The following is a 12,472-nucleotide window of genomic DNA, read 5'->3' on the forward strand; positions in this document are numbered from 1 at the left end:
GCCTCCAGAGCATGGCTCCGGTGGTGGTCTACCGGCCTCCAGAGCATGGCTCCGGTGGTGGTCTGCCGGCCTCCAGAGCATGGCTCCAGCCCCATCATGTGTGCACCGCTGTCCTTTACTCCAGCTCTAGGAGACCCGGCGTCGTTTCCTGGCTTAGTGCCTTGCTCCCACGGCTTGCTCAGCCTGCTTTCTTTCAACACCTGGGACCACCAGCCCGGGGGTGGTCACTGTAGTGACCTGGATCCTCCGACATCAATCATTAAATAAGAAAATACCCAGTAGACATGCCTGGAGGCCAGGCTGATGGGGCATGTTCTCAACTGAGGTTTCCAGATAACTCTAGCTTCTGTCAGACTGACCAGAAACTAACCAGGACATCAGGAATTCATTTTTCTTTAAGATTTACTTTATATCTTTATGTGTTTGTGTGTGGTGTGCATGGATGTGCTCCCATGTGTGTAGGTCACATGTATGTATGTGTACAGATATATGGACATCAGAAATCAGAACTGGTCTTTTATTTACTGAAGCAATCTAGTATAGCTAGCCAGCTGGCTTTGGGGGTCCCAGTCTGTGCCTCTGAAGTGCAGGGACTACAGGTGGACTGTACCACCCACCTGGCTTATATGCAGCTTCTGGGGTTCCCACTCTGGTCCTCATGCTGTGCAGTAAGCAACCTCACAGCTCAGTTTAGTATCTTTCTAATGCAGAGCTAAGCCATCATACCTTCTGTGTTCCCTATGAGCCTAGGAACACTGAAATTTGAAAAAGCAGAAGAATGCTACTAAGTAGCTTCTGGCTGCTCACGCTTCCTGCCGCCTAAGCTCAGTCATCTTATCAATGAACTCATCCAATCAATAATACACATGAAGTATACAGCGCAATTAGGCATTGAACCTTACAAGGCCTAGTCCCTAAGAAGCCTGCCGTTAGCCACCCTTCTCCGATCTAGCACACAAGATTTAGTAGGAAGCCATAGCCTTCCTGCTCACCTACAAAGGAGATTGCCTGTCCTAGTCAAGGATAAACAGAAGGATCTGTTCCCGTACATAAAACTGGGAAAGGGGAAGTTACTTTTAAAAGAACACAGTGTTTTCTTCTACAGAAGAACTGTGTGCTTCTTACTACTGCTCTTAATATAATCCTGGAGGTAGAGATTCTAATGCCCTGTGCTGCTGTCAGCTTTCAAACATTAATCAATAAGAGTTCCTTTTAAGAAATCGCACTGAAATTTTGTGGTCTTTGTATTTATGAAGACGATTTTTCTTCAGAATGTCATTTTAGAAGTATATGCTGGTTCATGTAATTGTAGTTAACAAGTTTATGACTCAAACCTTTATTTTAAATGTGTCCCAACTTAGACTACAGTTTGCTGACCAGGTATGTGGTTGTTCACAGAACACTCCAGGGGAGTGTTCTCAACCTATGGGTTGTGGCCCTTTTGGGGGTGAACAACTCTGTCATAGGGGTCGCCATCTGAAAACACAGACATTTACATAACAATTCATAACAGTAGCAAAAATGGTTACAAAGTAGCAATGAAAGTAATTTTATGGTTGGGGGTCACCACAGTGTGACGAACTGTATTAAAGGGCTGTAGCATTAGGAAAACTCGGAACCAGCGCGCTAGGTCCACAGGGCTGCTGTCTGCCTCCTCTTCTCTGTTGTATATAAGCTATGGGTCTCTGTCTCTGCCAACACACCAAGCCAAGGCACTGCTTCCACAGTTAAGCTCTGCCCAAACCTGGGCTCTGACTCCAGCGCCCCTTCCAGGAACTGCGAGGTTCCTTAGGCTCTGTCTCTCAAATAAGGGGTTCTTGCTGCAATCTCGAGCTTTCTCTAAGATGATCCCAGAGGGTCAGGGTCTTTGTAACCAGAACTGACTACAACTGAGAGAGAGCATCAGAGGACTGGGTACAGCGAGCATACCTGACTTCTTTCTCTGCTGCAGAACAGCTTTCTAACTGACTTCCCTAGAACAGAGTACTTGTCCTGAGAATGCTTGTGAATGGCCTACTTGAAGTGTTTAAACAGATACATTAAGTGTATCGATTTAATGCATCTATTTTTCTGAACTGTAAAAATCTTTTAATATTTACAGTTGGCAAATCATACTTTATACTTTGTGATTTTTACTTTGTAGGTATGATTTTGGGGAGCCTACTAACCAATAATAATAGTTCTTTTGAAAATAAGTGGTCATGGCCAGGAGACCTCATGAACATCTCATGTTTTGGTACTTGTGAAACAGAATGAGGCTGGACATCCCACTGGGCCTCACAGCAGCAGCCTTGCTTGAGCCTCCTCCCACAGCCGACACAGCGAGGGATCAGTAAACACCTGCCCGGTCACTAAACTCGTTATTCAACTACTTTAGCCACAGATGCTAAACTGGAATTTTAACCCAGAACATTCCATTTCTAAATCACAGACTTTACATTTCTCCACTCAGCTCTATGGAATAAATTGAACAAGAGAGAATCATCAAGATAAAGAAACCACACTAACCACTATTACCTATGAACTTATGTGTGTGTGCACGCATGTGTATGTGCATGAATGGGTGTGTGTGTGTGCATGTGTATATACACACATACACGTATTTGCACATAGGAAACAAATGGTATCTAAATAAAAGGTTAAAAAAAAAAACAAAAACGGAAAGGAAGGACATAAGCCCTCCGCCCAGAGCAGCGGGCCGGGCCACTGCCCGCATCCATGGCACGTCCATCTCTCTCAAGTTAATGATCGTGAACTTAGTGTCCTTTTTTTTTTTTTTTTTTAAACTTTGGATACATCTGTTTCTAAATAATCTGTAATATTTACATGCTTTTAACTTTTACATAGAAATTCCGCAATCTGCTTGTTTTCAATTCATTTGCAAGATTGTCCAAAATTGGTAATATCATTCATTTTTACTCATATGCACATTCCATTCATAGCAATATAGTTTGCATTGATGAGCATTTAATTTGCTGTTGTCTCATGAGCACGAGCACTAGCCACATTCTTGTCTGTGCTCCTTGTTTAAGAGACTACTAAACCTTCTCTCTTGAGTCAAAACTGCAGTATCTGGGTATCATGCATCCTTCAAAGCATATAGCTAGTTCCACAAATATAACACAAGCTGTTACCAGTTGTAATATTTTTGCCTTTCTAATGAGTATAAAGGTGCACTCTATTGTGATTTTAAAATGTATTCTGGGTTGTTACATATATACTTGTTTGCCATATATATTCACAATTTAGATTATAATTGAATCATGCTTCTTCATCTAACATGGAGTTCTTCTAAGTCACACACTCTTGTCTTTTCGGAAAGATTAAGCTGTGTAAAGTTTTCAACAAAACAAAACAAAACCAAACAAAAAACTGCCACCACTCGAAACTTATCCTTCCTGTGATTACTCAAAAGTCTTCTTTCTACAAGCTAGCCTCAGGGTCTTAAAGAAATACCTCTATCTCAGAAAGCATTAAAAACAAAAACAAAAGAACCTTAACAGATTTACACCTTCCTGTAAAAATTACCTTTAAAATCCTTAAGATAATGTCAAACTGTTCTTCAAATGAATGCATCAATTTATACATTTGGAATTGCTGAAAGATTTGGTTTTTGTTGTTGTTATTGTTGTTGTTTTGTTTTGAAAGCTGATCCCCCTCCCCCTTTTCCCCCTTCCCTTTCTCCCTCTTGCTCCAGTCCCAGCTTGTTATGGCCCATAGGTTTTTTTTTGTTGTTGTTTCTCATTATGGATGGTTGTGAGCCACCATGTGGTTGCTGGGATTTGAACTCATGACCTCTGGAAGAGCTCTTAACTGTTGAGCCATCCCACCAGCCTGAAAGATCTGTTTTTATCTAAAGATTATATGGTATGAACTATCAATGGTATCTCATCAATATTTGTAAGCCATTTATTTACAAATGTCAAATTATTTCCCCATTTTGAAATGAGCTATAAATACTAAGAACCAAGCCCAAGCGTCTCGCCAGCTGCCTCCTGAACTGGCATTTGCCGGGTCCGTTGCTATTCCTCTCCTGCTTCCTCAGTGCTGACACTGACTTATTGGTAGCCTGTTAATTTAGCTAAATTCCAGGCTCTGGACTCCATAGCCTGGTCAGTGCTGTCCCAGCAATTATGTCAACTAGTAAATTATTGATCTCTCAAGTGTGCCTCTAACAAGTCCTTGGACTGGAACAGACTTGAAGTCTACTCACTGTGTTCACATTCTGAGTACAAAGACTCACTGTTTAACCACTACATCCAATACACATGGGCCAAAATTATAGTTGTAGCTCAAGAAACTACACGAAGCCTACATACAGGCTGAGTTTGCAGGAGGCTGTTCAGTGGCATGGGAGCCCACCCCAGCCTAGAAGGTGTCAGTAGCACTGCCTCCCAGTTTACTCCTAGGAAGCTTCCAGTCGTCTAGTAACAGCCCCAGTCCACCCTGACTTCCGCTATGTTCAGGCTGATCTTCTATTCCCATGTCTGTACGATGCTTGCTGGGCGTCACAGCTCTGCTTCTTCTGGGAGCCTAGTGTGGATCCAGCTTAGTGTAAGCATAGTGTAACGATCTGCTGGCAAGGGCTTGCTGGTATTTCTCCTTCCATTTACTATGATTCAAAATGTCACACTCTCCCTTCTTTCCTCTCACAATATGGTCCTGCCTTCTGCATGGGTGTGAGACATCAACACACTTCCCATCACTGGTCCCTTGCATTCTCCCTGACTCTTGCATCTTCCCCTTCTACAGCCCTCCCCCAGGATCCCTCCCGTCGACTCACGATCTTTGATACATTAACCTGCCTTGCTCCTTTAACTTTGAATATCTGTTTTATCCTCCCTCAGGATCTGCCCTCTGCTCTTGGAACGTCATTCAAGAAAGAGTCCGAGAGGAAGCTGGCTGTGGTAGTGTAATCCTGTACCTGTACATACCTGTAATCCCAGCAATGAGCAGCTAATGCAGGAGGCTCGTAAGCTTCAGGCCAGACTGGGCTACACAGAGTGATATGCTTAAAATACAAAAATGAATGAGAAAGGAATACATACTCTTTAGGAATACCTAAATGTCTTTCTGTTCTCATATAGTGTCTAGAGGGGCAACTTTTAGATTAGGAAGCAGTGCCGATCTAACTTTCAATAAGATGCATGTTCACAGCCAAGTACTTCAGTCAGTGACTGAGAACCAAGAGACACAACCTAGTCTACACGATAAGAACTGTATCAAACATACAACAACAATCAAAGCTGAGGTGACAGAGAAGGAGATGTCCCCTTCCTGGAACCTGCTTAGTGGTTTCCAGGGCTGAAGAGATGAACATGTTACAGTGCCACCTACAACTGCAGTCCGATGTCTGCGCACTGCTGAATGAGGGCACATACAACAACATGATGATAAGATAAGATGAGCTGCTACTGCTTTAGTCTCGAAACTTGAGAGGCAGAGGCAGGCAGAGCTCTGTGAGTTAAAGGCCAACCTGGTCTACACAGCCTCAGGGTGAAAACCTGACTCAAAAGAAAATGATTAAAAGCTACATATAAAATTACAGGCACTTAGTTAAAGTCATATTAAGATTCAGGCCATACATGCTTTAGTTTCAATACAATAAATGAAACAATTCCTAGAAATAAAAGGAAAGAAGGAAGGGAGGAAGGGAGGAATGGAGAAGGAAGGACAATTAACAGGAGGATCAAATAAAAATAATTAGATTAATATGAAGACTTATTCTTTAAAGGCAGATGATAAAATGCAATGTCAAAAATGATTATTCAGTAAGACTGAGTAGACGCAAAGGAGGAAAACCTGAGGGATAGCATAAGGATAAGCAGCCACAGATAAAAGCAGCAGCTAAACTTAATACCAGCTTTCACAGTGTGCGCCACTGTAGTACAGATCAGGGAGTTCGTTTCTTAGTGATTCTAAGCTTCAATTCCCTCCCTGTCTGTGAAACAGTCCTCCCTTACTGGCAAGAGGTAAATAGGACATCAACCAACAAGTACTTAGCAGTTTTTAGAACACAGTAAGTCCTGGTAGACATTAGTCATTAATGTCACTATCATGGCCAACATTACCGGACCTCTATGACCTGGATAATGTCTTATTATCTATGGTGGCAGGAGCGCTGATAGAAAGACCAGGAAGAACAACGCAGAGGGACCACAGTGGGTGGCACTACTTCATCACAAAGCTGATAACCAGCCAGGGACAAGTGGTTTCATGGGAGTCAGTATCACAAATGTTAAGAATCAGAAGAGCCTTATGGCATGTGAACTGTTTCCCAGAACATGAAGGGAAAGCTCTGTGACTTTCATTTCTTTCCTACATCTGCTCTAACGCCAGTATCTGTTCCACACACACCAGGAGGTGACTTTTGCTTAGCTTACCTGATTTTTCAAATTTACATGTGGAGCTTGTGCCACACTGTTAAATTATTTTTAATGTATTATGGCACTGGGCTTTCTCTAGCCTGGGGGTTTGTACGCAAGTAAGCAGGTAGTCTACTTATATCTCTAGTTAGGAAAGTTGTTTTGTAAAATGTTAAATAATTTTAAATATTAAATATGGTTAATTATTAAATATTAACCATATATAACATTAAAAATGTAAAGGCAGTTTTGTAATCAAGCACTCAGGTAGGAAGGCACATGTGGAATCGGGACGGAGGATACACAGCTGATGCCCCAGACCCCCACAGGCAGGCATGATGCACCAGGCACAGCGGCTCTTCCAGTAAGAGAGCTCACGTTACACACACACTCAGCTTCACTTCTACAACTGGCTACAGAACACTGGAAATACAGCCAGGACAGCTGATGAAGTCAATCTTACTGCCATTTGGTTTCAAACTATGTAAACATAAATGCCTGGATATATTTAGTGGCCACCAACCAGACAGTGTAGTTCTGAACAGGAAGAAGACAGGTTTCCTATTTGGTATTTTCATGGAAACACTGGTCTGCTGTCCTCATTATATGATGGAAGTCTGGATAAAACACTAATGTTAAATTGAACATTCTATTAAAAGAATATATAGGGATCAATGGCTGAAACTTTTCTCTAAGATTACAAAGGCAACTTAATACAATTAAGAAAATTAAATATAATTCATGACATTAGTTCCAACAGGAAGCCTCTAATACTCTCTCTTCAGAGTCTGAGGATTTATCAGTACAATTCTGGATCATTCCTGGAGTCACTGAATCAAAGGTGGCGCTGAAACACTAGGCACATCACCCTTACCGCAAGGAATAGCAGCAACAGCCAGTATTACCTGTTAGTCTTATCAGCAAAAGAAAACAAAGAAATAAGATGTAACCATTATATAAAAGGAAAATGTGTACATCATTATCATCTATACATGGAAAATTATGAAAGTCAGGCTTTGCTACTAAATGTAAGAGACTACTAAAGCTATTAACCTTTTGTTGATCACAATAAACTCTCTCCATTCAGAAATGCTGACAATAATATAGACTGTAAAAAATTCTCAAGAAATAAATTTAAAGTATTATATGAGTAACACCAAGACCTAAAGACTACAACCACATACTCCTGAGATTTCCTTTGAAACAAATCAAGCCAAACTTGCTGGTAAAATCCTTCCAATGATTCTTCTTTCTAGGTTATTTTACATAAATAGAATGTCTACTCCCTACTCCCCCACCACACACACATATGTACACGTGAGTGCACACATGTGTGCCCCCCCCACACTCCACACACACACACACACACACACACACACACACACACACACACCATACCCCACCTATTCAATTCATACCATCACTGCCACTGGCCTACTGGCCCAGCAACCAACCGTGGCAGAACTAAATCTGTTCAGAAAATGGCTAATTAATATTTATTATTTTCCTTATGTTGTGAAGAGAGGAATATCATGTTTCCTTTCAGAATGTGTCCCTGAACTTTTAAAGGATCAACCATATGGAAGCGATCTACGAGAGTATATGAAAAGGCCAAGGATTTGGAATTCTAATTCAATTTCCCCTCATATTTTAGTGCAAGCCTGTAGCAAACATTTATTTTTAGAGGTATTTTCAGTGGGGAGTTGAATAAAAGACTATTGTGTGCTCCACACAGTTCTTTTTGGTCTCATCTATATCAACTATACAAACATCAGGTTGGAATTAAGTGACTCTAAACTTGAAATCAACTATTTCCAGACTACAAAAATGTTTTCCATATTTATCAGCACATACAAGTTTTGAAGTGAGTTACAGCTGAGTTCAAATGTGAAATCTGCATTTTCAAGTGTTCTAATAAAAAAACTTTGCTGTAGAGTCTGACTACCTACTACTGATTGTTCAAGAATGCTATATAATGTTTTCATTTCCTCTTCCAACAAAACACTTTTGGTCTGTACCGAACTCACTGCTACACGGCTTCTGATGGAAAGCAGATGGCCATCAGCCGCATCACTGGCCACCATTTTCTTATTGAAAAGGTTTGTATGCCTTTTTCTCTAAGCGAAGAAAGTCAAAAGGTGCTCACAGGCATTCTCTCATCACAATGACTATCTCTATCTTAATTTGTGATGTGTACAAAATGCAAAAGGAAACAAGACGTTATCTGTGAAAAAGAGTGTGGTAGTTTTCCTACCTACCTAGAGAGGCCCCTCATTAAAAGTGAGGTTTTATTGTTTCTTGCTTTTAAATAGATAATAGTTCTTCTTAGAATACAGGCCACGATTCACTACGATTCACTCCTAACACACAGGGGTGGTGGCATGAAGCTCAAGGCTATGGAAGGCACGTTCTAAGGAAGGCATGCTGGGACATACTCACGGAGAGGAATGACATATTTAAGCACAGTGCTAGAGGCTGCATCCTGCACGTGTTGGCAGCCTTGATTTTAGGCCCATGGGGAAGCAGAATAGGAGAGTGGGGGCAGAGACAGGGGGCTGCTCACCTCATGGTACGAAGAAGGGATAAAGGTGGGACAGCAAGATAGAGCCTTTAAAGACAGACACATCCTGGTGACCCAGAGTCTCTCTTCAAGTGTCTACTCACATAGCACTACCAACAGGAGAAAACACCTAACAAGTGAGCCTGCTGAGATGATTTATATTCAAAGTGTAACAAGTCACTCACCTATCAAGCCTGCGTGCCCACCAAGGCCAAGGGTGGTATCAGCCCTCGTCCTACAACTCTACCCCCACGCTCTGAGCTCCCTCAGCAGACACCGTGGAACATACACCATCGACACCAAGCAAATGCACAAACTAAACTGCAGATGCATTTAAAACCACAGCATGGCTTCCTTTCCCTGGACATATGCTGAGCTCCTCTAGGTTACAGGGCCATTTAAGACACAAAGGGAGTTCCCACCATAGCCCCCCAAGGAGGGCTTAGGAGTAGAGGCAGGGTGTTCCCATACTTCTCAAGTTCTGATGAAGTTGGCTATGGCCACTCACAAAGCTAGATCAATCGTCAGCTAAGTCAAAAGTTCAGTGGCATTTTCCAAAGAAACAGAAACAAAATAGGGAATAGGGAAAAGGTAGGAATTCTACTAATTCCAAATCAAAAAAATTATGAGCTTAAAAAAAGAAAATACATCTCAGCAGGAGCATGACAAAATGTTTTGGCAAATTTCTTGGATTAGGGCCCCAAAAATTCAGGCAAACCAGTAGCTATGCTAGACCAATATTTTTCATTTAATGAGATTTTCTTATCTTAGCAGTTATTGAATGAACAGCTCTACAGCTGACAATGATCCTATAGCTCAGAATTCAAGTGCACAATGGGACACAGCATTCCATGTCCCCGTTCTGATGAAGAACTTGTCTCAAGAGCAGCACTAAGCACCTCAATGGATTCCCCACAAGGAGCAGGAATCAAGCAAGGGAAAAGGTACAGCATTTACAAGGAAAGTAATATCTATCAATTACTATTAGAGAACCAATTCTCAATAGTAAGAAGCAATTGGGGTGGGGTGAGGGGAAAAGAAACAAGTTTAAACAGACATTCATGTCAAAATAGTTCCCAAAAGTTAGAATCAAACTTGTAGACCAAGAAGCATTTGGTCATTTACACTGACTTTATATGAGTAAGAATTCTCTTTTTAGCTTCTAAACAAATGGAACCCCCACTTAAGATAGGTTGTCACAGTTTACTTAAACAGCACCTACAGCTTTGAACTAGATCTCCAAGTTACTGACTCACAGGCTGGTGACTCAATTATACTAAGTCAAAGACTCCAGAAAAAAATTATAACTATGAAAAAGGACAGGTTATTCTCTTTAAAAATGTCACTATACATCCCACGCCATGTTGGAATGCCTGAAAGGCTGGGGTGAGCAGAGTACCCAGCAGCACCCTACCCAGCACGTTTCCCGGGGGGACTTCCTCCAGGTCTTCCAGCTCCCTTCCCATCAGAAGGTACAGGTTTTCCAGAGTACAGCACGCCATGTGGGGCACAGGAGGGAGGTCCTCTAGTGGAGTTGAGAAGCCTAGTGGAACCTGCCAGAGAAAAATGGTGGAAACCGTGAGGATGTAGGTAAGGCTCTACAGTGCCCTCAAGTGAGGAAGCAGGTGAGGCTCTACAGTGCCCTCAAGTGTTTACTGAGCAGCAAGACACTGTGCAGTGACCTTTGCTTCTTTCCCAAATGTTCAAAGCTGAAATGTTAGTTTCAATGGATTATGATAAGAAACGAGTTGTATTTGATGACTAAATTCTGAAATATCAAAATCTCTCAAATATTTGTGTCTGAATCCCCACCAATAAGCTTTGAGTCTAAGAAATTCTCCTGTGTCCTGGAAGCTCCCATTTTGCCGGTCCAGAGTCCACTGCTAATGTGTCTGAGCAATATGCCGCACACCAGTTTTCATGCTGATACCATGCTTCTATCTCAACATGTATTATTACCATTATAATTTAAAATTACTGGGAGCTTCTGATAAAGTTCTGAAAGCATTCAGTAAGAACTATGCCACTGCCTTGAGACACATGAAAAACCCCGTTAAAAATGCCATGTCAAAGCCAAGCGAGCACCTGCTAAGTAGCCACGCCATGTTGTTGATCTGAAAGGGAACATATGCTGAAATACTAGGAACACGGATGAGGAGAGAGAGCAAACACGCAGACACAAACGGGAGATCCATGAGCTCCCCTATTTGATTTACTCATTTGTAAGGAGACACTGTCATGACTGACCATACAGGACCTGAAGACTGAGAGAAAACTAACACATGATCATCTCATCAGATGCTGAAAAAGCCTTTGACAAAATCCAACATCCCTTCATGATGAAGGTCTTAAAGAAACGAAGGACACAAGGCACATACCTCAAGGCAACATGCAGCAAACTGATAGCCAATATTAAATGGAGAGAAACTTAAGAGCAATTCCACTAAAATCAAGGGCAAGACAAGGCTGTCCACTTTCTCCATATGTATTCAATATAGAACTTGACGTTCTAGCCAGAGTAATAAGACAACTAAAGGAGACCAAGGGGTCTTGGAAAGGGGTCTTACAAATTGGAAAAGAAGAAGGCAAAGTATTGCTATTCACAGAAGATGGTATACATCATTGACCTCAAAAATTCTACCAGAGAACTCCTATAGCTGATGAACACTTTCAGCAAAGTGGGTGGATACAATATTAATTAAAAAAATCAATAGCCCTCATATACAAATGATAAATGGGCAGAGAAGGAAATTAGGAAAACAACACCTTTCACAATAGTCACAAATAATATAAAATACCTTGGTTCAACTCTAACCACGCAAGTAGAGATCTGTATGACAAGAATGTTAAGTACCTGGAGAAAGAAATAGAAGATATGAGACGTTGGAAAGATCTCCCATGTTCATGGAGCAGTAGGATTAATATAGTGAAAAAGTTCAGGGAGTGGGGGGCTAGAAAAGGGGAAATCATTTGAAATGTAAATAAAAAATATATCTAATTAAAAAAAATATAGTGAAAAAGCAATCTACAGATTCAATGTAATCCCCATCAAAATTCCAACACAATTCTTTACAGACCTTGAAAGAACAATTCTCAACTTCCTATGGAAAAATAAAACCCAGAATAGCTAAAACCAACCTGTACAATAAAAGACCCCCTGGAGCTATCACCATCCTGATCTCAAGCTGCACTAAAGACCAACAGTGATAAAAATTGCCCGTAAAAATAGACAGGTTGATCAATGGAATGGAATAAAAAAACGCAGATGTAAATTCACACACCTATGAACACCTGATTTTTGACAAAGAAGCCAAAATTATACAATGAAAAAAAGAAAGCATGTTCAACAAATGTTGCTAATCTAACTGGATGTCAGCATGTAGAACGGGAATGGGTTCTTATCTATCAACCTGCACAACTCCCAGGTTCAAGTGGATCGAAGACCTCAACATAAAATCATATACCCTGAGCCTGATAGAAGAGAAAGTGGGGAAGAACCTTGAATGCATCGGCACAAGAGACAACAGAACATCAATGGCATATGCAC

At 41.3% G+C, this 12,472-nt stretch overlaps 1 protein-coding gene across 1 annotated transcript in view; it reads right to left on the reverse strand.

Moving 5' to 3' along the window:
• Positions 1-12,472, reverse strand: part of Efl1 (elongation factor like GTPase 1) — a 121,171-nt gene that overhangs the window by 60,564 nt on the left and 48,135 nt on the right. The window contains exon 15 of the mRNA XM_052159492.1: positions 10,340-10,478. Within this exon, the coding sequence (XP_052015452.1) occupies positions 10,340-10,478 (139 nt within the window). The remainder of the gene's footprint in view (positions 1-10,339; positions 10,479-12,472) is intronic.

The sequence above is a fragment of the Apodemus sylvaticus genome, chromosome 1 (assembly GCF_947179515.1).
Source record: "Apodemus sylvaticus chromosome 1, mApoSyl1.1, whole genome shotgun sequence".
In the NCBI taxonomy this organism is placed as follows: Eukaryota; Metazoa; Chordata; class Mammalia; order Rodentia; family Muridae; genus Apodemus; species Apodemus sylvaticus.